This window comes from Siphateles boraxobius, unplaced genomic scaffold (assembly GCF_051911475.1).
Source record: "Siphateles boraxobius isolate OS27281-9 unplaced genomic scaffold, OSU_SipBor_1 130, whole genome shotgun sequence".
In the NCBI taxonomy this organism is placed as follows: Eukaryota; Metazoa; Chordata; class Actinopteri; order Cypriniformes; family Leuciscidae; genus Siphateles; species Siphateles boraxobius.
In genome coordinates this window covers 9,171,662-9,198,645 of record NW_027508734.1, presented here as the reverse complement: position 1 = coordinate 9,198,645, position 26,984 = coordinate 9,171,662, and the positions used below count along the sequence as shown (strand labels likewise).

The following is a 26,984-nucleotide window of genomic DNA, read 5'->3' as shown; positions in this document are numbered from 1 at the left end:
GATGCTAGTTTTATTACGAGCTCTGTCGCTTTTCAAACTTTCTCACTCGTTGTGAAAACGAACCTCTGCCACTCTCACACCAGACACGCGCCATAGTAGCCGGAGCAACTTTTCTCTATTTATGGATATGACGAGACACACACGGACGAGTGACGCATGTTCACAATTTCCTGCAAAAACCATCCCGACAGGTCTAAAATATAAACCCTAATGATAGGCTTACCATAATCAATCGGGGTAAGACAAAAACACGTTTTGTAAGAAGGATGGATTATGTATCGACTCATTTTTTTAATTTTGAACAAAAAATAAATAAAAAGTTGCATAGTGTACCTTTAAAGATTAAACTTATTCATAGGCCTGTTTGCATACAAAACAGTAATGCAGCTGGTGTCTTTCTGAGAAGACTAATAAGGTAGTAAATCACCGTGTGGAGTTGACAGCAATGTCTTGACCCTCTTTGTTTGCCATAGTGAGAACTCCAAAGAGCTGAACGAGCACCGTCGGGAGGAACTTGATGATGACCTGAGTCTCTACCGCATGCAGGCACTTGGAGAGGAAACAGGAAATTAAAAGATTACAAAATACACTGAGATCCAAAGGTTTGGGATCGGTAAGATTTTCATCTTTTTTCTAAGAGATTAATACTTTTTTTCCAGCAAGGATGCATTACATTGATCAGAAGTGACAGTAAAGACATTTATATTGCTATAAAAGATTTCCATTTCAAATAAATGCTGTTCTTTTGAAATTTCTATTCATCAAAGATGAAATTTTCACAAAAATGTTTAGCTGCACAACAGTTTCAACATTGATAATAATAAGAAATGTTTCTTGAGCATCAAATCATCATATTAGAATGATTTCTGAAGGATCATGTTACACTGAAGACTGGAGTAATGATGCTGAAAATTCAGCTTTGCATCACATGAATACATTTCATTTTAAAATGTATTAAAATAAAAAACAGTTAATTTAAAGCGTGATAATACTTCAGAATATTAAGTTCTTCAATGCATTTTTGATCAAATAAGCCGCCTTGATGAGCATAAGAGACTTCTTCTTTTAAATAAATACATTCAAAATCTTACCGAGCCTACATTTTTACAGTTATTTCCTAAATGTGTTCCATAGAAAAGCTCAGAGAAATCATGTGGGTGAGGTTTAACTAAAATGCATGTCCTCTGTTGTTAAAAATGTTTTAAAAGTCCATAATATTGGGTTTAATAATAATAATAAACTTTATTTTATATAGCGCCTTTAAAAAGCATCTCTAAGCGCTTCACAATAATAGAAACAAAACATAACAAGCAATGCATTACTGACAAAAAAACCCCTGATCAAATACAAAATAAAAACATTATGAAATGTTCGATTAATAATAAGGCAATTATTAACAATTATGTGAAAGCTACCCTAAACAAATAAGTTTTAAGGGATGAGTTAAAAACACTAAGGGATTCGGCTTGCCTAATCTCAGCTGGCAGGGAATTCCAAAGTTTTGGAGCATTCGACGAAAAGGCCCTATCACCCATGGATTTAAGTCAAGTATGTGGAACAATTAAAAGGCCAGCTTCCGAAGAGCGGAGATCACGTGCTGGTGTGTAAGGGGTTAAAAGTTCAGCAAGATAATGAGGTGTCAGTCCATGAAAAGCCTTATAGGTGAGCATTAGGATTTTAAAATCAACACGGAATCTGACAGGGAGCCAGTGTAAAGATTCCAGTACCGGAGTAATATGATCCCTTGTCCTCTTTCCAGACAGAATTCGAGCAGCAGAATTTTAAACCAACTGTAGTTTGTTAAGGGTAGCTTTTGAGATCCCGGCCAACAAAGCATTACAGTAATCAATGCGAGAAAATACAAAGATGTTAATTAGCTTTTCAGCCACAGGAAGTGACAACATAGGACGCAATTTGGCTATATTTTTTAGATGAAAAATGATGTCTTGACAGTGCTCTGAACATGAGGAATGTTAAGTTGGTATCAAATATCACCCCCAAATTTTTAAATTTTGTTTGAAATTGAAGTGTAGAACCTTCTACACCTAAAATTGGGGACCCAGCCTTCCGTAGCTGGTGAGGTGAACCAATGAGCATTACTTCTGTCTTGTTACTGTTTAGACATAGAAAATTACTGGACATCAATTTTTTTTATCTCAGAAATACATGAAGAAAGATAGGACACAGCCACATTAACATCAGGTTTTGAATGTATATAAACCTGGGTGTCATCTGCATAAAAGTGAAAACTGAGACCAAGTGATCTTAAAAGTTGACCAAGAGGATAAACATATACGTTAAAAAGTATAGGGCCCAAGATAGAACCTTGAGGAACACCAGATTGCACTACACCAATAGCAGACCTGCAACCACCCATAGCGACAAACTGCTTTCTACCAGAAAAATAGGACTTAGGACCAGCTTATGGCGCTTTTCCACTGCATGGTACGGTACGGCTCGGCTCGGCACGGCTCACTTGTGGCGCTTTTCCACTGCATGGTACGGTACGGTACGGCTCGCTTCGGCTCGCTTTAAATGGTACCACCTCTGTTGAGGTTCCAAGCGTACCGTACCGATACTAAAATGTGACCTGGAAGCACTGTAGATCCCTGATTGGTCAGACAGACAGAATCGTCACTACCAGCGTCATTGTATTTGATAGACATCAAACCGGCCAGATTTAAATAGCCAGTAACAGCCACCGCTGTAGCACCTGTTATAAAACTACTTGCTTGACTTGCTTGATAAAAAAAAAAACTCCAAAAAAGAAATGGCTGAATCGTGGTCAATGGACGAGAAGCGCAGACGTTCCTCTTGTTGGTTGCCGAGGAGCGGATAAACTATAACGATCAGTCATAATCCCACCCACTTTGAAGCGGTACTAACTGCAGTGGAAAAGCAACCGAGCTAAAGCGAACCGAGCCGTGCCGCTCCACGCCGAGTCGTACCATGCAGTGGAAAAGCGAAGCGAGTCGAACCGTGCCGCGCCGAGGCGAACCGTACTGAGCCGTACCATCCAGTGGAAAAGCGCCATTAGTGCGGTATCAGAAACACCAAAGACAGTTTCTAACCGAGCGAGTAAAATATTACGATCAACAGTGTCGAAAGCGGCACTAAGATCAAGAAGAATTAAAATAGAGAGACAGCCAGAATCAGAAGCGATTAACAAGTCATTAGTGACTTTAACTAATTCAGGTTCAGTGCTGTGGAGTTTACGGAATCCCGATTGAAGGGGCTCATAAAGATTATTTGCAGATATATGGGAGTGCAATTGAGTAGCAAAAATTCGCTCAAAAAATTTGTCGAGAAACGTTAGATTGGAAATGGGACAAAAATTATTTAGATTGTCAACGTTGGTGTCTTTTTTTTTTGGTACAGGAGTCAGAGCGGCCGTTTTAAATGTTGCCGGCACCACACCAGTGCACAGATAATCATTTATAATATTCAGTACAATAGGACATAATATAGCAAAACATGACTTGAACAGACAAGTTGGTACAGGATCAAGTATGGAGGTGGCATCTTTCATTTTTGAAACCTCATTACAAAGAGAATGAAAATCCAATGTTGAAGAATTTGTGAGAAGGGTACCGGAAAATTCAGGAGTTATTGTGTGAGGAAGAGATGAAGGAAGAGCAGAAATAATACATTTACGGAGGTTATCAATCTATTACTCTATTTAATTGGGTTTAACACCAATTAAATGATGACATCTGCATTTTCCCTAGTTCTCACCTTTAGGTACTTGACGAGTTCAGCGGGATTGCCCTGTGATGCTGACCTCATCAGCTGGCAATACTGGAAGAAATTGTGGAGGTGCAAATCCTGGATGGAGTGGAATTTACTAGATTTAACACTTTTATTTTACATAACACTTCATTATTCTCTGTTCAGTACAATGGATTTAAATGAGCTGAACAATCCATAGATCAGATCAACATACCTGAGTGTAAATAGTTGAAGCTACATTCACTCGCACTTTGAATAATGGTTTGGCATTCTCCACCCATTTGATGTCCGGGGAAGTCTAGAAAAAAAAAATGACAGAACGAATCAGTGAATCAATCAAATCAATCAATCTAATCAGTCAATGTACAAACAAACCAGACAATCAACAACTCAACCAACAAACACACATTTAAAATGAATGTTTTAGCATTAGTGTTGCTGAAGAGAAGATTGTACCTTCTTTGAGTCTTGGCTTTTGTCAAACATGTAACCAGCTGGTAGATTAGCAGACACAGGAAGATGTAGCTCTGAGGACTGTATTCTGCCATCCTTCAATAAAGGAGTCCAGGAATAACCCACTGTATAGAGCAAGTGTCAAAGGTCAATAGAGTGCAACAGTGTCCGCCCACTTTTTCAGTAGAGTTGGTTCCAGATGTATTTTTTTCCCAATTTCTCCCATTGGGATTTCAAAAAAAGTATTTGTTAAAGAGTTATAAGCCATGAACCAAGCAGCTACAAGGTGAATCATAACATTACAAACTTTGATTTGAAGCAAAAAAAACTATTTTTTTAACAAATTGAAGAAAAAATATACAGTATATATATATATATATATATATATATATATATATATATATTAAAGTTATTACAAAATATGCATATATATTAAAATATTTTGAGTGTTGGGGGATCGCCTCAATTACGTCATTCACAGTGCTTCATAGGAGTGGGCGGAGCTAAAGAGAACTATTGGCATGTTTTGCTTGTCTGGACTCTGATTGGTGGAATTTTCTTTGCAGCATCATGGGTAATGTAATTTGTCCACCATGGATTCCGCTGTTAAACACGATTATTTTAAAACTTCTTGAAATAATGAGGGCTGCCCGCTTCAACAGAAGCAAATACTATTTATTAACAACCTCATAGCTCACAGTAGGTCTACATTTAAAGGTTTATATAAGTTATTGTTAAACCTCATTTTTACTTCCAGAACCCGACTGTATCACTCTTTTCCACACACACACATACTACCGTTCAAACATTTGGGGTTGGTAAAATTTTTTAATGTTTATGAAAGAAGTCTCTTAGGCTCCCAAGGCTGCATTTATGAATAATATTTTGAACGATTATTACAACTTAACATAACTGTCTTCTATTTGAATATATTTAAAATGTAATTTTTCTGGTAAAGCTGAATTTTCAGCATCATTACTCCAGTCTTCAGTGTCACATGATCCTTCAGAAATCATTCTAATATGCTGATTTGCTGCTCAAGAAACATTTATCATTATTATCAAGGTTGAAAACAGTTGTTCTGCTTAATATTTTTTGTGGAAACTGTGAATAGAAAGTTCTAAAGAACAGCATTTGTTTGACACAGAAATCTTTTGTAACATTATAAATGTCTTTACATTTAATGCATCCTTGCTGAATAAAAATCTTAAATAAAAATCAAACTGACTCCAAACTTTTGAACGGTAGTGCATACAGTACACACACAAACACTCACCCAGTGTTTCCACTCCCTCTCGCTTCTTGGCGGTGGTTTTGTTGCCAACCTCACAGCTTATGTGGTAGAAAGAGAAGAGAATGTGATGCTTCTCGTGGAGATGAACAGGGAGCTCGATTTTAATCTGTGACAGAAATGAAAATACTTAAACATGAAGGGGAACGTAACGAGTTTCATTTTAACCTAGTTCTTGTACAAAAAAAACTAATTTGATCTCATAAATACAGTACATGAAAAGTAAACATGTCATTATTATGTGACACAAAATGAATAAATAATGGCAGAATATATTATGCATTTTGTTTATAAAGGTTTTCTAGGGGAAAAATGCTTGACGTGCAATTTAGCGTGTAGCATTTATATTCTGGGCTCATCTGTTTGCCTGTGTATAATATGCATCATCAATACAATAACGTGTACTGTATTTTCATTTTTGGTGAATGGCTCCTTTGGGGCTCTCCAGCTGTTGACATCATAAGGCTCTGTCCAGCAAATACCATAACACACAGCTTTATTGGCTAAGTCTGTGTCTGCTCAGTGTGTCTTGTGACTCATTTAGCTACTGAGCGAATAATATGTCTTTAACATCTTGGCCCTGAGGGTCCAGTGAAGCCTAACAGGATGTGTCTCTGGAATGAATCAGATATTGTCCTCGGAAAGGTTATGCTTTGTGCTGTTTATGGCTCAACATCATTGGCAGTGACTGGGTACTGAATTATGTAATAGTTTTTGGTCTCAATAAAAAAATCTGGATTCACATTTTATGAGCTATTAGTGTTCTCAGATATATACACATTATAACTATTTATTATTTAACAATGGTGATAATTCATAGATGTCGTATTTAATTAATAATAATGATGTTGATATTTTTACTACTCCAAAAACTTTTTGTTAATTACGATAAATCCAATATGACGTGATGTATTCTGCTAAATAGAGTCATATTTATCTACGGTGACTGTGAGAGATTATGTTGCTGTGCAGTTGAGCAAAAGAATTACACTACATGACAAAATGCATGATAATATATGGATATATTACCTCATCATAGAAATCTGGAGACTGATTGTGATGCAAAACTGCAGCAAAAGCACTGGTGGTGAAAAGCGGATCCCCAGGCTTGCCGTAGATACACTAAAAGCAATTAGTGGTTAATCAATAACACATTATACTGCACTAATTATTAAATATTAAAGAACTTGTGGAACAATTCTGGTACCACATGACCAATAATCATTCAGTCACCTTCAACGGACCGACTCCCTCCTCATCAGAATCCTTGAACTGAACACACACTGCAATGTTCCGAGCCTGGGGAGAAACACACACACTGCATTAGACCGCATGGGCAGAAAATGTATCATGTATATATATATATATATATATATATATATATATATATACACACACGTGTGTGTGTGTGTGTGTATGTGTGTATGATTTAATTTTTGGTATAAAATCAACATACACTTTGCAACTAAATAATCTTTGCAATGCAACTTAATTATCAAAGATAAAGAATTATTTGCCCCCTCCGTTTGAATAAGCACAATGGATTTGCAAATATTATATTATATGCAACAGACAAGGCTATCTTAGTTTATAAATATGGCATAATATCAAATGTATAATTAGATGCTAAGCTAGTAGATGCCAGTGTATTTGACAACATGTAAAATACAGATTGATAAGATCATTTTAAAGCAACGTGTAGTGTGTAAATTGATATATTGCAAATGGATAAAACAGAATAAAAGGCAATAAACAGATGTCATTAGAAACCATGAGGAATAGATCTGTAAACATGTTTGGTAGCATCTCTAATTTAGAAGAAAAGAAGTTGGTGAGTAACAGGGCAAACAGCCAATATCATAGGCTTTCCAGCAGCGCAGAAGGAAGCAATTAACCCTGAAGTCTGTTTAATTAGAGATACGATCTTTCGTGAACTGATTATGAATAGAATCCCGGGGGCTTTTCACAAAGCCTCATGTTTGAAAACACGTAGGCAGACATTGTTACTGCTCGAAGGAGCTTGTTGTCGTACCACCACCCACAGCTTCCCAGAATCTCACCTTGGCAAATGTCTTCTGATTGTCGTATTTGAGCTGCTGAGGATAGACGTAGAGATGGTTCTTGTAGATGGTGAATGGGTGGTTGTATCTAGCCTCTTCTGGAACAAACTCCTCCACTTCCACAAAAACCCTCTCACACTGTTCCTCGAACGGCTTCACAGGAATATAAGATGATGTGACCGAGTCTATGAAGATAAAGGTTATTTAATAAACGACACAATCATCAAACCACTCCACAAATAGAGTACAAATTCAGATGACAGTATTACAAGCTGAAAATGTGCCTGTAGATAAAGTGCTACTGAGGAGTCAATAACTGAACGACCTTTAGATTCAAAAGAGATGTTAGCAAATGTTAAATGCCAAAGCAATTAATATAACACAAACAAACTTACTTGACAAGTCTGGAGGAACACACTCAACACTGATGTTAATTTGTCCAGGGATTATCTGCAGTTTGTTCTTCTCTGGTCTATAAAGAAAAATGCCTCTTCAAAACACTGAACTCTTAATGCGTAATGCAATAAAGCGACTAACAAGGAAATACATGCACGGTGGATGAGCGGGATTTTGCCAAGTGGAACACGTCATTCCCATCAACTAATCAGATTGTAGGGATGGAGAAAGGGTTGTGGTCCGGACTAATCTTAGGGTGTTTATACCTGTAGTTTGGTTCTCTTGGTTTTTTTGGTCTGGGCCAAAAAAAAAAGAAGATACATTTAGTCCTGGTTCACTTAGCGTTCACACTGACATTTTTAACACTGAACCTAAAGATACAAAACAAAAAATGGCTTATTCAAAAAAAGAATAACTTTTTTGACTGAACGTACCAAACATCCAAAACGATTCTGTGCACTGGGCCACATGCGCTCATTGTATTTTCGGACATATGATGGTCATTTTTACTAGCTGAGAACTTATAAAGTGAAGAGTGAAGAGCTTATAAAACATGTAAAGGAGTCAAAACAGTAGCAGGAATCCCTCCGTCACACACACACACACAGATCTGGTGCGAGGAGATGAGGTTCTGCTGCCTGCACTGAACTGTGACGGGCAACATCTCGACTATGATAAGAAGAACCTTGTATGCTTGAGCATTCTTTCCCTTTTAAGGTTGCATCTTGTGACATCATTACCTGTTTTTGGTTCGTTTACATGTTTTTGGCCCGTTTAGCGTTCAATTTTATTCATATTTACATTCAAACTGCACCAGAGTTTGTTTGGATCTTTTCTCATCTTTCCTCATGGTTACTTACCTTTTCAGCGCCTCGTTCCGATTGTTTGTTGGCACCAGGGTTCGGATGGCAGTGTTCACACTTAATCAAATGATCAATGCACTAACAGAGCAATCGCACCGTTTTATGTTCAATGTGTTCGTTTTAATCACACCAAACATGTCAAATGTGAACACATTCTTAGAGGCTGGACACCACTCTTATTATTAGAATTATAAATAGACAAATAAACATTAAAAACAACAACAATCACTACACACAAAAATTACACAACTTACACAACAGTACATACAACACAACTACACAATCGCTTTGTAGAACACTGAGGCATTACTAATCTTCTACTAAATGAGCTTTTAAATCCACTAAAGATACAGTGTATAGGATGACCTTTGTAACACAGAATAATTTCACAAAGGTCATCCACTACACTGTATCTACTGTGGCCCAGTAGTGCACAACACAACAAAATAAAGTCGCAACACAATGGAAATGAGCCCCAACACAACAGAAAATGTACAACACAACGGAAATGCTCCCGACCACTAGAGGGCTCTTGGAGCGCAGTAAAGTTAGTTTTCCTTGCCATTGTTCTATAGAGTCAGCAGTCTTAATATATCAATACCACAATTTTTTTAAGTTGTAACCATTATATATCGACATAAAATATTACTTCAAAATATCCTACATGAGTTATAGCTGCGTATTTATACTCGAGAATGCTTTGACGCGCTACCACAGTGCATGATCCCTAAGGGAACGTTTGGCAACTCCAGCAAGTGGTTAAAACATATAATTTATTATAATATAATTTGATAAATAAAAATAAAATGCATTTGGAGAATTGCAGAATTACAGGATGGTATTGGCACAATTTCACCTGTAATAAGTCCATCTGGTCACTAGGAACATACCACAAGCTTTGGGACATGGAAAAAAAAAACCTTTAGGTCAATTACAGTAGGCCTAATGTTTTTTATAAAAAACAAATCGTGTACTGTGCATACAGGGAGCTATTGGCACAATTTCACCTGTTGTAAGTCAGTCTGGTTAATAGGAAATACGACCTTTGAAACATGATCAAAGAAAAAAAAACTTTTATTATATTACAGAAATTTCCTAAAAAAATAATTGTTTACTGTAAATACATGAAAGGGGGTATTGGAAAATGCACCTGTAGTAAGTCAGTCTACTACCAATACAATCAAGCTTTGGATTTTGAACATGTCTATTTTTGAATGTTAAAAATAATTTTAATTAATACAAATTATATGTTTTTTACAACTTGGAGGAATTGGCAGACGTTCCCTTAGGGATCATGCGCCGTGGTAGCCGTCAAAGCATTCTCAAGTATAAATACGCAGCTATAATGCATGTAGGTGATTTTAAATTAATAAATGTTGATATACAATGGTTAGCTACATACTTTTAAAACTAATAGTGGTGTTGATATATTTTTTAGACTGCTGACTCTATAGAACAATGGCAAGGAAAACTAACTTTACTGCCCTCCGAGAGCCCTCTAGTGTTCGAGAGCATTTCCATTGTGTTGTGGCTCATTTCCGTTGTGTTGTGGATTCATTTCGTTGTGTTGCGGCTTTATTTCGTTGTGTTGTACATTTTCCGTTGTGTTGTGGCTCATTTCCGTTGTGTTGTGGATTCATTTCGTTGTGTTGTGGCTCATTTCCGTGGTGTTGAGGATTCATTTCGTTGTGTTGCGGCTTTATTTTGTTGTGTTGTGGCTCATTTCCGTTGAGTTGTGGATTTATTTAGTTGTGTTGTGGCTTAATTTCGTTGTGTTGTGGCTTAATTTCGTTGTGTTGTGGCTTAATTTCGTTGTTTTGTGGCTTAATTTCGTTGCGTTGTGAACTTATGTTTGCTTTTTAAATTTCGTTCTGTTGTGTTGCACTACTGGGCCACCGTACTTATAACTTCCCCTTGATTAATGATTAGTTCATCATTAGTGTTTAGTTTAAATATAAAATTAGTACTATGATTGTTTGATAGACATGCTATCCAGGATCATTTCCTACTTGTCGAAATCACAGTGACCATTTAAGGATACCAGACATCAAAAGATAGTGTAAACATCTAGTACATGTGTTTTCACTCACTTTTTGAGATCAGTCAATAGTTTGATGAGGTCTTCTGTGGAAATCTTGCTACTGTCTTGGCGGTAGAGTGGAGAGAACTTCCCATCCATGTCTAAACTGCCTTGGGAATCTTTGAACACCTGTCTGAAGTCACACAACACACACATCCTGATGTCCTTGGCACCAGAAAAGACTTCCAAACACTTAAACATTGTCTAGATATTTACAAGGTGCCTTAAGCTATGCCCGGAGTGTACTGACTGTGACATTCCAGTTTGAAAGGCACATAATTCTACTTAATGTAGATCACAGATAATATAACTCCGTCTTACTAGTCCATTAAAGTGATAGTTCAACAAAAATACAAATTCTGTCAGTAATTACTCACCCTCATGTCGTTCCAAACCCGTAAGACTTTCATTCATCTCCAAAACACACATGAAGATATTTTAATGAAATCTGAGAGCTTTCTGTCCCTCTATAGACCCCTACGCAAATACCACTTTGACGCTTCAAAAAGTTCATAGAGAGATTGTAAAACTCATCCATGTGAATTTGGTTAAGTCCAAATTTTCTGAAGAGACTCAATCACTTTATATGCTGATAAGATTTAATTTAGGCTTTTATTCACATGTAAACATTTTTCAACTCACACATCGGGTGTGGTAAACTGAAGCGCAAACATGTTTACTTGACATACAAGAACCAATAAGGTTCATTCTTGTGTTACGCAGCAACTTTGAGCTTCAGCAAGAACCAACGAAATTAGTTTGCCTGTCAAGCAGGTTCGATTGAGCTTCTGTTTATGTTTGCGGATTAATGATGTAAATAAAAGCCTAAGTTAAATCTGTTTATCATATAAAGCAATCGAGTCTCTTTAGAAAATTTGGAGTAAACCGCTCAATTCATATGGATTAGGTTTACAATCTCTTTATAAACTTTTCGAAGCGTTAAAGTGGTATTTGCGTAGCTGTCAATGGAGAGTACAAAACTGGCTCAGATTTCATCAAAAAGATGTTCATTTGTTTTCTGAAGATGAACGAAAGTCTTACGGGTTTGGAACAACATGAGGGTGAGTAATTACTAACACAATTTTCCTATTTGTGAAATTAAGTGAAAAAGAAGTGAGTTTCTGTGTCTTACTTGGCAGCCCAAGCGAAAGGCATCCGGTACTGGCCCAGCCGTTGGCACGTTTGCTTGGCAGTCTTCAGGACTTTCTGCACTGCCTGAGAAACAGACATAAAAATACATGGAAATATTATACAGTATATTCTGGAAGCATTTAAATCTGAATTAACAAAAGATCCTCTCACTCCAAATCCTCTGGAAATACTGGAAGTATGACAAATCATGAGTTAATGGAATGGGAAGCCACACTTTAGCTATAAACATTACTTAAAAACCAACAACTGTATAAATACAACACATCTTATATTATCTTCATACACTATTCTTGTATTTTCCCCATCAGACTGATATTTAAAATGTTAAAGTGCATCCTAGACAGCTTGTTGTCTGTTCTGCAATGCTCTGTTCAAGTAGAAATACATCATGCCTAAGAAGATTTTACAGTTCTCTTGAAGAATGTGTGCTATTCAGCACCAGACCTTGCTGATGTCGGAGGTCTTAATGTAGGGCTCAGCGCAATGGGTAATGCCATTCTGTAAAACCTTTTCCACCCGTGCCAGCAGGAAGATGTCTGTGTGAGGGTTGGTGACGGAGAAAATACCCTGGATAAGACAAAAGTCATACTGTGGTTGTACGTATATTCTTAAGTAAAGAGGAACATTAAATATATTGACAGATGATTATTATAGTAAGTGGTTTGTTGATTATGGAAGTTCCAGTAATTAAACGTTTTTCCCACCAAAAATTCTTCTTCTAAAACATGTTTTTGTCTGATTCTCTATGGCAAGCCTATTATAATTGTTATATTTTAGACCTGTCGGGATGGTTTTTACTGGAAATTGAGCACTGTACATGCATCACTCGCCTTGTGCGTGTTTCGTCATATCCGTAAATAGAGAGAAGTGTCTCTCTGGCTACTTTAACGCGGGTATGGTGAGGTTAGTTGTCACTACGAGTGAGAAAGGTTGACATAGATCAGCTAAATCTTAAACCTCTGGGGAATCACTCATTCAAAAAATAAAACCTCTGAACAGAAGAGAGTCCACTGACAACAAAAGAAACGCGACAGAGCTCGTATTAAAAGCAGATTGGCTTGGCTTTCAGAGATGGCGAGAACTGATGGATTTGAGATGCTGTAAAAGCGATGCGGCGATAGATAAATTGCCACATGTAGCTCTCTAACAGAGTCCATTGTAAAGCATTATCTACTGTGAAGGGTCATATTCATCCGTACAGTCACACAGAGCCGAAGCACAATCATAAGAATGTTCTCCCGCAAAATGCATGCAGTTTTGTTTTTAACTGCTAGAGGGCCAAAAGTTACATAGTGTACCTTTAACTCAAGTAAATAAATGGGAAAGAGAGAAAATAGTGGTTTAGATAGATGGTTTGCTAATGTGTAACTGTTTTATCCTGATAGAATAATAAATCATTATTTTCCAACATTTTTAAATGAAAATAAATAAATAATAAGTCCTTTGCATGTATTATAACTATCTCTCAAGCTTTAAAACCAACAGGAGGTCTCGCACATAGAATGAAGTACACTCACTATTTTTGTGTGGCATTGGGCCACATATGTACCCAACACAGAGGTTGAAATAGAGGGAAATGTATTCCTGGCCTCTGCAGACTAGCTGAAATTCCTGTTTGCACAATCAATTCATTCAAGTCATCAAAAGAAATCAAATTCATAACAATATAAACTGGAAGACACTGCTCATACTCTTCAGTTTCTGTCTTTCCAAATCTGTGACTATTTCTCTCTCTCTTCTTCCTCTAACAACACATTCAGCTATCTATTCTTCATGTCAGCTGCCCTGCCCAGTGTTTCACCGGGGACCTGCGTAATGTCAGTTCCAGTAAAGCCACGTCACATTTCCCAGCCTGCCAGCAGGGGCTTGAGACAGTCATTGCACTGGCTTTGATTTAGAGTGTAGCATTAGTGCTATGAAACAGTGCTGTGTTAAAACTTAAAGCTGTTTCTGCCCTGGCCACACGCCACGCACGGCATAGCGTGCTCAAACGCATGAAAACACACACTTGTGAGCACACTCAAATAAGTAGGCCTTGAGAGGATTAGTGAAGTTCAACGATTCATAACAAAAAAACTTCAATACCCGAGATAAAAAGGTGCATTTATTTAGCCGATGTCTCCGTGTCATCCTAATTTAAAAGTGACAGGTGTAAATAATAATGTTTCAGTTGTACACACTAAACTTTTTTGAAAATTTTGCATTTGTGGCAGTTATTGCAAAATGGACACAGGCTTTCAACAGAAGACAGAAATACAATGACGAGGGAAAATGACGCAAGTCAGCCAAACATCGACTATATACAGCCACCTGCAGCCCTGCAAACTGCATGATGTGCAAAAATCTGAAACCACATTGACTTCCCCCTATCAGAAGCACAGCAGAAGCATCCTTATTATTTAGCAGTGCTGGACAATGCTTACTGGGACGGGTTGCCAGTCATTTACAGAATACTCAGCAGAGTGCAGATTTAAAAGGTGACCAGGGTAAATCTGTCACGATCTAATGAACAAAAAGCTCTTTCTTGGTTTTTAGTGATGCTTGCTAAGGCTTTTTTTTTGTCGGGTGGACCATAAAACAGGCACACAAAAAAAATCCATATACTTCCTTTGAGAAAAGGAGCCATATCTAGTGACAATAATATAATATAATAAAATAAAATATAATATAATATAATACAATAAATTAGAGCGGTCAACTGATTAAAATATTAAATAATTAAATTTATACAGTTTTTCTGTAACTAATCACGATTAATCGCACCTAACATTAAAAGTTTTTAATATATTCTAATACTGTAATAATTACTGATAATAATCTCCAAATTAATGTAGAAACAACATAAGACAGTAGCCTATATTTTAAATGTTTGTTTAATGGCACCTTTTTATGAAAGAAGGCCTATACATACTACCGATGTCTCTATGAAATTAATTTTTTTCTCAATTTATCCATTAATCATATCCATTCAGCATTACAGTATAATTGAAAGCTATACATTTTAACATTTATTAGACTTTTTTTTTTTAAATAACTTTTAATTTAAGTGAACTCAAAACAATCTTCACATAAACCCATTATAATAAATTTCACATTTAGCAGTGCCCATCAGTTTGTCAGTGCTGAGATTTTTCTATTGGCCCAGTAAGACCAGTTCAGATTTTTACTTAAATGCACAAAAATGATTTAATTTTAATTGTTTAACTTTTTGACCCATGTGACCTTGTAACAGTGCTATAAGATTTTCAGGTAGGTCTAACAGGTTGGATATATACAGAAATCGACTAAAGTTATCAAACACTTCACAGTCTTCACTGTGTGAACATTAAATAGGCCTATAGATTAATCCGTATTAAAGATACAAACGTTATTCAGATAAGTGAGTAAATTTCTCCTTTTCTTTTGTTCTTTGATTATCCTTCATGACAGACAGCAACAGGTTTATTAGGCTGTTGTCATTTTAAGTCCTGCCGCACATGACGTGGATCGGACACGCATCCTATCTTCTCACTACTCTTTATGTTCCTTTAAGACTTCACTGAACTCATTTAACTCTCTGCTTACGAGGATACTCGACAAAACGGCCATTTTGGCATAATTTTGTGTGTTTTTGTTCGTTCAAGCACGGTCTGAAGCAGCTTTCTGTGCGCACGAGTGTGTGTGTGTGTCACACAGACAGGAGATTCACAGACGCACGCGCCTGTGGTAATGCACTGCGTTATCTTTTGTGTCTTATCGTGCTTCAATGGTTTAAAAGCATTTGCATGAATAAGAGCGTGATCATATAATGTAATGCTAGCCAAAGGACGGCTGAAAAAAACGCATGCAGCGTTAATTGCGTTAAATATTTTTACCACGTTAATCTAAAAAAATTTATCGCATGCGTTATGGCAAGCACTAAATATAATTTAATTTAATAATGGATAAATAGATTTTAAAAAGTCTTTATATAAGACCATTTTATCACTATGGTATTAGAAGAACAGCATTTTCATTTAGCAAAGCATTATCAAAAGTGACTTTTAATTAAAAATCTCTAGAAAGCCATCCCAATTATACAATTGTTACCATGTCAGTATCATGAGTGTCTTTTACCTGAGTGGGGAAGCGCAAGAGAGACTCTGCGACCCTCTGGATAACTGGTAGACCGTGTCCGTTTACCCGGACTGTTTCATTAGCGTCTCCTCCGCCTGGTTCTGGTGTTCCAGGAGAGCCGTCTTGAATCATTTCCCTCACGCAGGGTGGGTTGAGGTCAACATGGAAGTCGGCAGAGATCTTACAGCCTTTGGACAGATCAAACAACGCTAGGCTGATGAAGAACGGCTCTACCTGAGGAGATACCCAATAGTTGGGAAAGTCATTACACCTTATTTAACTTTCTTTGACCTCATCTTTACCATGGTAACCTTAATTCAGACACAGCATTTGATGAAGAGCAATTTGTATTGTCTGAGCAGCAGTATTAGAATCATATAGTTTGTTGCTGATAGAAATGATATAATATAATGACAGCAAATTAGATGCAAGCAAAAGACTGTACTTTTCATATTTATGAACCAGCACATCTTTGAATGTAATTTCACTCCATTCCCATCAGTGGTGTCTGTCTAGATCCTTCAAGAAAGTGTGGGAAAGTCAAGATGTGTTCTGAGGGAACAGTAGTTTTCCAAACCAATCTGACAAACGCCAGCATTCCTTCCCTGGAGCCACTGAAAGTGCTTCACTGCAGCGTGACCTTATTAATTACTGGTTCTGGATGAGTCCTCTGTCCTCATGCCAAGAATCTATAATTCATCTCTCATTCGAGAACTCCCTGATGTTCAGCGATACTGACCTATAACTGCTGTTCTCTGACAATGAAAGTTACACAATAGTCGACAAATGCATTTAACCTGGAGCCCAATAAAGAGAACCCAGGGTTTTTTTTTATTCAGTGTTGTAGCTTAAAGTCCCCCTGCAGTCAATAACTTGATCCCTTAAAACTCATCTTTCATAATCAAAGTGACCTATTTAAACGTTATTTTCATGTGAAAATAATTTCTTCATGGATACTCAAGAAAGACATGAAAAGGGATTATAAATATAATATTCATATAAATTAGCAGTGCTTGTATCTAAATGTTTTTATTGTAATTATTTATTGTATTTAATTAATTTTCACAAAATGTATTTTTCAGCACCAAAGTAAAAAAATTTATATAAAAAAATAAGATGCATAATAATCATAATATTTTATTAATATAAAAAGTTTTACTAAGATGTTGAATATATATATACACGTATATATATATATATATATATATATATATATATATATATATATATATATATATATATATATATGTATGTATGTATTTAAATTTGTAAAATACAATTTATCAAACCTTTCTGAATTGTGATGTCAGATTATTTAAAAATCAATGTGAGGAAGTTGTCCTAGAACTCTCCATATATGGATAACAAAAACAATTAGTAGAGTCATATGAAAATGATACAGGTATGATAATCATTCTCATGTAACTGAGCTCAACATTACTGTAGAATAACTAATTCCATTCGCAAAACAGGACAATCAACAAAAATCTGACACTGACAAGAAAGATGAAATGTGCAGATGAGAGTTTACTCACGTTAGTTGGGACGCCGTCATTCTTCTCAGTGACGCATCCTTGCAGGCTAAACGTCAAGTCATGACAACTAACCATGATCCTTCGTCCAAATCGCTCTTCGAACGGCTTCACGTCAGGCTCGATGCCTGAGAAATCTAATCTCTGAAAAGAAAAAGGAAGATATATTAGATTCATTTTCATTAATACTTCAGACTGTCTCTCTAATAGCAGTACGCTGTGCAGAATGGACTAACCTGCATCTCAGGATCGAGGGTGAAGATCTTCTGTCGGCCCTCATTCCTGCTCATTTTATTCAGCTGCTCAGTTTCTCTGGCATACTGGAGATAACAACACAAAAACACTTTACATTTCTTAAAGCTTATGAATAAATAAAACCAAAATTAACCAATTGTGTTATAAAGTATATTAAGTGTTGTGCTCTGCTCAATATTTATCCACAATGCATTAAACTCAACTTGACCTTCCATTTACAGTATGATGAATAAACACGAAACAAAATCAACTGCGATTTTTAATATCTCTTTCTTGACTTTTTTTTTATTGGATTGGCATGATTTAAGACATTTATACATAAAATTGGACTTAAAATTCAAAATAATATTTAATAGCTGAACGGCACTCATTGAATTAAATGGTAGAACATGATGAGGTCAAGTGACAACACTGAAGCATACTGTTAATGTGTTAAATGTGTATCGTAGCAAACCATTCAGTATAAACTGCACAGCGTGCAGCAGGCAGTAAGCCTGTCATGATTATTGATTCATTGTCTCAACGTAGAAATTTGATCTAATTGCAATTATTTGAGATAACCACAATAATTGTGCTGTTTATATCACATTTTGCCAAAGAATATAAAAAAAACCCTGTTATAAAGCTGACAAAAATAGTCAAAAAAGGTTTATGGGTTTAATCATACTTTATTATTATATTATATTGTATTATATAAATTTTTAGAGCATTACATTAAATCATATGGGCCTATTTTATAAAAAAAGTTATTATTATATTATATACACTGGCAGGCCACTTTTTTAGGTACACCCATTCAACTGCTCATTAATACAAATATCTAATCAGCCAATCGCATGGCAGCAGCTCAGTGAAAGTAGACATGGTCAAGACGATCCGCTGTAGTTGAAACTGAGCATCAGAATGGGGAAGAAAGGTGATTTAAGTGACTTTGAACATGGCATGGTTGTTAGTGCCAGACGGGCTGGTCTGAGTATTTCAGAAACTGCTGATCCACTGGGATTTTCACACACAACCATCTCTAGGGTTAACAGAGAATGGTCTGAGAAAGAGAAGATATCCTGTGAGCAGCAGTTCTGTGGGGAAAATGCCTTGTTGATGTCAGAGGTCAGAGGTGAATGACCAGACTGGTTCAACAGTAACTCAAATAATCACTCGTTACAACCGAGGTTTCAGAAGAGCATATCTGAACACACAGCACGTCGAACCTTGAAGCAGACGAGCAACAGCAGCAGAAAACACACACAGGTGACACTCCTGTCAGCTGAGAACAGAAACTGAGGCTACAATTCACACAGGCTCTCTAAAACTGGATAATTAAAGATTGGAAAAGCGTTGCCTGGTCTCATGAGTCTGGATTTCTGCTGCGACATTCAGATGGTAGGGTCAGAATTTGGCGTAAACAACACGAAAGCGAGGATCATCCTGCCTTGTATCAATGGTTCAGGCTGGTAATGGTTAAGTGATGATGTGGAGGATATTTTCTTGGCACACTTTTGGAGACCAATTGAGCATCACAAACGCCACAGCCTATCTGAGTATTATTGCTGATCATGTCCATCCCTATATGACCACAGTTTACATATCTTCTGATGCCTACTTTCGGTAGGATAACACACCATGTATAAAGCTCAAATCATCTCAAACTGGTTCTGTTCTTGAACATGACAATGACTTCACTATCCTCAAATGACCTTCACATTCACCAGATCTCAATCTAATTGAGCAGAATCGTTGAATCTGTGCCATGATGAAATAAGACAGTTCTGAAGGCAAAAGGGGTCCAACCCGCTACTAGTAAGTGTACCTAATAAAATAACCAGTAAGTGACATGAAAAACAGGATGATAATTAATTAGCTTAGAGACTGGCCTAGCAAGCAGAACACACTTAAAATGTACAAAGAAGTGTTCAAACCACTCTAGTTAGCATTGCAATTAATTATTTTGTGTCATGTACCTTCATTAGCTCTGGATGAAGACTCCGGCCAAAGCTCTCCGCAGAATGTTCTGGTTTCCCCAGGCTGCTGCTGTCCTCATCTGTTGGGATGGTTGGGAACTGATTAATTCTACTGAAGGTGCATGCATAACAGACAAAAGATATGTGCTTATCTTAGACACCAAGCAGAACAATGAAAACTTCCCTTAATCACGACTGACTGGTACTTTTAAACAGTAAAAGTCAATATAAACATATTTGCTGATCAAGGTTTCTGATATTTTTGAAAGTCAAACAAGTTTCTAAACAGCTCTGAGTCCATTGGAACAGAAAGCAGTAGCAGTAATTGTAATGTGTGCATGCGTTACTGAAAAACATGTAAAATCAGGGACACTAGGTTGAGCTCATTTATTCAGAGAAGATGCGCTGCTCGAAGATTTATCTCCACACTGAGGTGGAACATTTTTACATATACTGGCACTTTCCAAGAATAGGGTACAGCCTGATCTCATGTTTTAACCCATTAGATTTATTGTATAAACTATTATCTAACACAGGACATAAAATAGCTGCCTCTCCCCTGGTGATTTGGGCCTAAATCCAGCAATTAAAATCAAATGTTAATATAATCTGTTTAATCGATATTTAATTCATTGCATTAATGTTTTAAGTTATTAACTTATTTTAATGACCAAAAACATATTGTCCCCATTTATTCTAAATCTGCAACCCTGTTAAATGCATTTTCTGAAGCTCCTTTCAAAGAAAAAATGACTTAATTTTTACAATATTTTATACTATTTTGTATGCTGTTCATGGAAAGTGTCCTGTATAGTGTCAAGCCTGATAATAAACAAAAGGAATGGCTTCCCAAATAGGGACATGAAAAGAGGGGTGTCATACAGTCTGTTAAACGTAGAGCAATGAAAACCAGATGAACAGGAAAGCAGCATTTGATACTGAAGGCTGCGTGAACGTGAAGACATCCAGCGTTTGTTGTGTTGTTATAGTGATGTTTAATTCTAATGCTAATAGTTATGGTTATCATATAATAACCGTGTCATTTCAATTCCAGAAATCTGCATAATAGTCTTTCCAAAAAATGAAGAAGTTACAAATTGAATGCATGTAATTGAAAGAATAATTTCATTTCCTCATGACCATCACATGGAAGGTCATAAAAACATTGGCCAAAGTTTATACCATAGAAGCACAGGGAGTTGTTTGTCAGTGTCTTTATTGAACAGGTCTAAAGAAGCATTCCCTTCACAACTCCTCTATGTGACTAGAGCCTCCCTAACATTTCAGAAATTTGCCATCACAACAGAAATGATTTACTCAGAGTAGAGAACATTGTGTCTCCTATAATAAAAGAGCAGAAACTGTACTATTATTGTTATTATTATTGAGTGGTTCTTATTTCGAATACAGAGAAAACATCAAGCTTTCGAAAATGAAAACAAATAAACGTTTTATTTAGCTGAATGGGAACTATGCAGCTCTTCAGGAAGTAGCACAGACCAGAATTTCCCTACATTGCCCAAATGCTTGTTATTTGGTCATGTTGGGATAGTTTGAGTATTTAGTTCATGAAGGAAGTGGTTTGTGTTCCAAGATGGAGGGAAAACACCGAGAACAGCCAATTAAAAACTGTTTATGAATGACATCATGCCTTTGCTGATGATGTTGCATTACATCATTAAGGTCATGATGGTGGTCTCATGATAGAAAAGCTTAAAGGGATAGTTCATTAAAAAAATGTATACTCTTGCACAGCCGCGGGAACATATTTTATCAGGGGGGGTGCTGGGGGCGGGGCTTAATGGGGCGGGGCTTGATATTGCGGGGCGGTGCTATGGTAGAGTATTTTAAACAAAATCCTAATATTAAACATTCCAAACAAAAAAGATGAACATGATAAATGTTAAAAAGCACAGCACACAAATCTGCATATTACCTTATGATACTCACACAGGAGTACAGAAAACATAATCTTTCAAAGTGAAAACCGCCAAACGCGGGCAGTGGAACGGGGGAAAAACGCATGGTCTCGAGGCCCGTTTTAGTTGAACTTATTTTAACTTGAGTGCTCCGTTTTGAGAATGCTGTGTCATGCGCGAGCGCAACAGTTAAACACGATTAGTGCGTTCACACTGAAAAACAATGGAAAAGTAGCAGAGTGGAATGGAAAAACACGTTCTGTGTGAACAGCCTCTAATGCCAAAGAATGCTTTAATCAAGACATCTATATTTAGTTTTTTCACATGCACTAAATGAGTGTCAAATCAGTTCTGAGATGCTTGTCCTCAACCAGTGTCACGTCACTCACTCAATCCGAGATCGGCTTTTGCCTTATGATATATTCATTTCTTAAAAACATATTCAACAACATATAAAAACGAAACAATCTTACTTTATAAAGGCAGAAGGTATTTTTAAAAAACATGTTGAAAAACAAAAAGATATTAAAAAGTCATGTCATCTTAAATTCCAATGTAGTGAAGTGGCTGTGGTCAGGGGTGCTGCAGCACTCTCAGCACCTCTCGTTCACACGGCCCTCTTGCCCTCCCAAATCTGTCTATTATTATTTTATGGTGGAACACAAAATAAGAACATTTTAAAGTGCCCCTATTATGCTAATTTTTAAAGTTTATTACTTTTGTTTTGGAGGTCTCCTTCAATAGGTTTACATGCATCCAAGGTCAAAAACACTTTAATTTTCTCATAATATACATTGCACATCACCTAAAAATTCTCAAAGAGTCTGAAAACTGTTAGTTTGAAAATTCGGTCTCTCTAAACCCCTCCTTTCCGAGAGCCTACTCTGCTCTGATTGGTCAGATGACCCAGTCTGTTGTGATTGGTCTACTCTGCTCTGATTGGTCAGATGACCCAGTCTGTTGTGATTGGTCTACTCTGCTCTGATTGGTCAGATGACCCAGTCTGTTGTGATTGGTCTACTCTGCTCTGATTGGTCAGATGACCCAGTCTGTTGTGATTGGTCTACTCTGCTCTGATTGGCTAGATGACCCAGTCTGTTGTGATTGGTCTACTCTGATCTGATTGGTCAGATGACCCAGTCTGTTGTGATTGGTCTATTCTACGCTGATTGGTCAGATGACCCAGTCTGTTGTGATTGGTCTATTCTACACTGATTGGTCAGATGGCCCAGTCTGTTGTGATTGGTCTACTCTGCTCTGATTGGCCAGATGACCCAGTCTGTTGTGATTGGTCTACTCTGCTCTGATTGGCCAGATGACCCAGTCTGTTGTGATTGGTCTACTCTGATCTGATTGATCAGATGACCCAGTCTGTTGTGATTGGTCTATTCTACGCTGATTGGTCAGATGACCCAGTCTGTTGTGATTGGTCTATTCTACACTGATTGGTCAGATGGCCCAGTCTGTTGTGATTGGTCTATTCTACGCTGATTGGTCAGATGACCCAGTCTGTTGTGATTGGTCTACTCTGCTCTGATTGGCCAGATGACCCAGTCTGTTGTGATTGGTCTACTCTGATCTGATTGGTCAGATGACCCAGTCTGTTGTGATTGGTCTATTCTACGCTGATTGGTCAGATGACCCAGTCTGTTGTGATTGGTCTATTCTACACTGATTGGTCAGATGGCCCAGTCTGTTGTGATTGGTCTACTCTGCTCTGATTGGCCAGATGACCCAGTCTGTTGTGATTGGTCTACTCTGCTCTGATTGGTCTGAGGACCCAGTCTGTTGTGATTGGTCTACTCTGCTCTGATTGGCCAGATGACCCAGTCTGTTGTGATTGGTCTACTCTGCTCTGATTGGTCTGAGGACCCAGTCTGTTGTGATTGGTCTACTCTGCTCTGATTGGCCAGATGACCCAGTCTGTTGTGATTGGTCTACTCTGCTCTGATTGGTCTGAGGACCCAGGCTGTTGTGATTGGTCTACTCTGCTCTGATTGGTCAGATGGCCCAGTCTGTTGTGATTGGTCTACTCTGCTCTGATTGGTCAGAGTGCCCAGTCTGTTCTGATTGGTCTATTCTACAATGATTGGTCAGATGGCCCAGTCTGTTGTGATTGGTCTACTCTGCTCTGATTGGTCAGATGACCCAGTCTGTTGTGATTGGTCTATTCTACGCTGATTGGTCAGATGACCCAGTCTGTTGTGATTGGTCTACTCTACTCTTATTGGTCAGATCACCCAGTCTGTTGTGATTGGTCTATTCTACACTGATTGGTCAGATGGCCCAGTCTGTTGTGATTGGTCTATTCTACGCTGATTGGTCAGATGACCCAGTCTGTTGTGATTGGTCTATTCTACACTGATTGGTCAGATGGACTAGTCTGTTGTGATTGGTCTACTCTGCTCTGATTGGCCAGATGACCCAGTCTGTTGTGATTGGTCTACTCTGCTCTGATTGGTCTGATGACCCAGTCTGTTGTGATTGGTCTACTCTGCTCTGATTGGTCAGATGGCCCAGTCTGTTGTGATTGGTCTACTCTGCTCTGATTGGTCAGATGGCCCAGTCTGTTCTGATTGGTCTATTCTACGCTGATTGGTCAGATGGCCCAGTCTGTTGTGATTGGTCTACTCTGCTCTGATTGGTCAGAAGACCCAGTCTGTTGTGATTGGTCTACTCTGCTCTGATTGGTCAGATGGCCCAGTCTGTTCTTATTGGTCTATTCTACACTGATTGGTCAGATGGCCCAGTCTGTTGTGATTGGTCTACTCCGCTCTGATTGGTCAGATGACCCAGTCTGTTGTAAATGGTCTATTCTACGCTGATTGGTCAGATGACCCAGTCTGTTGTGATTGGTCTATTCTACGCTGATTGGTCAGATGACCCAGTCTGTTGTGATTGGTCTATTCTACACTGATTGGTCAGATGACCCAGTCTGTTGTGATTGGTCTATTCTACACTGATTGGTCAGATGGACCAGTCTGTTGTGATTGGTGTACTCTGCTCTGATTGGTCAGATGACCCAGTCTGTTGTGATTGGTCTACTCTACTCTGATTGGTCAGATGACCCAGTCTGTTGTGATTGGTCTACTCTGCTCTGATTGGTCAGATGGCACAGTCTGTTGTGATTGGTCTATTCTACGCTGATTGGTCAGATGACCCAGTCTGTTGTGATTGGTCTACTCTGCTCTGATTGGTCAGATGACCCAGTCTGTTGTGATTGGTCTATTCTACGCTGATTGGTCAGATGGCCCAGTCTGTTGTGATTGGTCTATTCTACGCTGATTGGTCAGATGGCCCAGTCTGTTGTGATTGGTCTACTCTGCTCTGATTGGTCAGATGGCCCAGTCTGTTGTGATTGGTCTACTCTGCTCTTATTGGTCAGATGACCCAGTCTTTTGTGATTGGTCTACTCTGATCTTATTGGTCAGATGACCCAGTCTGTTGTGATTGGTCTACTCTGCTCTGATTGGTCAGATGGCCCAGTCTGTTGTGATTGCTCTACTCTGATCTGATTGGTCAGATGACCCAGTCTGTTGTGATTGGTGTACTCTGCTCTGATTGGTCAGATGGCCCAGACTGTTGTGATTGGTCTACCCTGCTCAGATTGGTCAGATGACCCAGTCTGTTGTGATTGGTCTACTCTGATCTGATTGGTCAGATGGCCCAGTCTATTGTGATTGGTCTACTCTGCTCAGATTGGTCAGATGACCCAGTCTGTTGTGATTGGTCTACTCTGATCTGACTGGTCAGATGACCCAGTCTGTTGTGATTGGTCTACTCTGCTCTGATTGGTCAGATGGCCCAGTCTGTTGTGATTGGTCTACTCTGCTCTGATTGGTCAGATGGTGTAGTCAGTTGTGATTGGTCTACTCTGCTCTGATTGGTCAGATGGCCCAGTCTGTTGTGATTGGTCTACTCTGCTCTGATTGGTCAGATGGCCCAGCCTGTTGTGATTGGTCTACTCTGCTCTGATTGGTCAGATGGCCCAGTCTGTTGTGATTGGTCTACTCTGCTCTGATTGGTCAGATGACCCAGTCTGTTGTGATTGGTCTACTCTGCTCAGATTGGTCAGATGACCCAGTCTGTTGTGATTGGTCTACTCTGATCTGATTGGTCAGATGACCCAGTCTGTTGTGATTGGTCTACTCTGCTCTGATTGGTCAGATGGCCCAGTCTGTTGTGATTGGTCTACTCTGCTCTGATTGGTCAGATGGCCCAGTCTGTTGTGATTGGTCTACTCTGCTCTGATTGGTCAGATGACCCAGTCTGTTGTGATTGGTCTACTCTGCTCTGATTGGTCAGATGGCCCAGTCTGTTGTGATTGGTCTATTCTACGCTGATTGGTCAGATGGCCCAGTATGTTGTGATTGGTCTACTCTGCTCTGATTGGTCAGATGGCCCAGTCTTTTGTGATTGGTCTACTCTGCTCTGATTAGTCAGATGGCCTAGTCTGTTGTGATTGGTCTACTGCTTACAGAATGTGTCGGAAACTAAACGCCCACTACCATATCTGAATAACAGCTCCAGATCTTCCTCAGCACTTCATACACAGTGATACAAACAGTAACGATAGCATTGGTTTTACCGTTTCAACTCCAGCACACTGCATTACAGGTAATATCCGAAAAAGCATAATAGGGGAACTTTAAGCATCTTCACATGCTAATGTGCGTTCTTTTAGTGTGTGTGTGTGTGTGTGTGTATGTGTTACTTACCCAGACAACCTTCAGAAGGTTCAGACCCGTTCCTCCTGTCCTCCATCGTGCTCAGTAAGGCCTGTTTCAGTGTGCTCACCCACTCCTCCATCTCGTCCTCGCTGTCTGCCGCCAGATAGTGACTGTAACCGTCCTGCATCTTCAGCTCAAAACCGTGGCGCCGCATCTTGGAGCACTGCTAGAAATGTGCTGCATTAGTCAGTGGAGGAATTTAATGTTGTGACATTAAGAGCTCTTTGTGGCTGTAAAAGTAATGGGTGTTCAGCAAGCAAGATTCCTCTGTCGTGCTACTAATATTACACCCCAGCCTGAGGGCTGCACATGCTGTCGTTAAACTTCCTGACAAACGTATCAAACCAAGTTCAGACATTTCCTTCTGAAGTATGAAGATAAGTGGGAAAAAATAAGTTCTAAAATAAAATTTAAACTTAACATGCAATACGCGTTTTGATAACAATTATAATTGTATCAGTAATTATAATA

At 38.2% G+C, this 26,984-nt stretch overlaps 1 protein-coding gene across 7 annotated transcripts in view; it reads right to left on the bottom strand.

The window, feature by feature from the left end:
• dock11 (dedicator of cytokinesis 11) overlaps positions 1–26,984 on the bottom strand; it is a 104,070-nt gene that overhangs the window by 55,709 nt on the left and 21,377 nt on the right. For 4 of the 7 annotated variants that reach the window (XM_077227817.1, XM_077227818.1, XM_077227821.1 and 1 more), the window contains exons 8-24: positions 26,502–26,676; positions 19,865–19,944; positions 17,888–17,971; positions 17,655–17,795; positions 16,120–16,353; positions 12,469–12,591; positions 12,005–12,087; positions 10,883–11,005; positions 7,929–8,005; positions 7,534–7,718; positions 6,707–6,772; positions 6,503–6,595; positions 5,459–5,582; positions 4,186–4,307; positions 3,944–4,027; positions 3,736–3,825; positions 428–549 (exon numbers count right to left, since the gene is read on the bottom strand). In XM_077227817.1, the coding sequence (XP_077083932.1) occupies positions 428–549; positions 3,736–3,825; positions 3,944–4,027; positions 4,186–4,307; positions 5,459–5,582; positions 6,503–6,595; positions 6,707–6,772; positions 7,534–7,718; positions 7,929–8,005; positions 10,883–11,005; positions 12,005–12,087; positions 12,469–12,591; positions 16,120–16,353; positions 17,655–17,795; positions 17,888–17,971; positions 19,865–19,944; positions 26,502–26,676 (2,006 nt within the window). Of the gene's footprint in view, positions 1–427; positions 550–3,735; positions 3,826–3,943; positions 4,028–4,185; positions 4,308–5,458; positions 5,583–6,502; positions 6,596–6,706; positions 6,773–7,533; positions 7,719–7,928; positions 8,006–10,882; positions 11,006–12,004; positions 12,088–12,468; positions 12,592–16,119; positions 16,354–17,654; positions 17,796–17,887; positions 17,972–19,864; positions 19,945–26,501; positions 26,680–26,984 lie in introns of all 7 variants that reach the window. The other 3 variants (XM_077227816.1, XM_077227819.1, XM_077227823.1) reach the window with 1 other exon arrangement.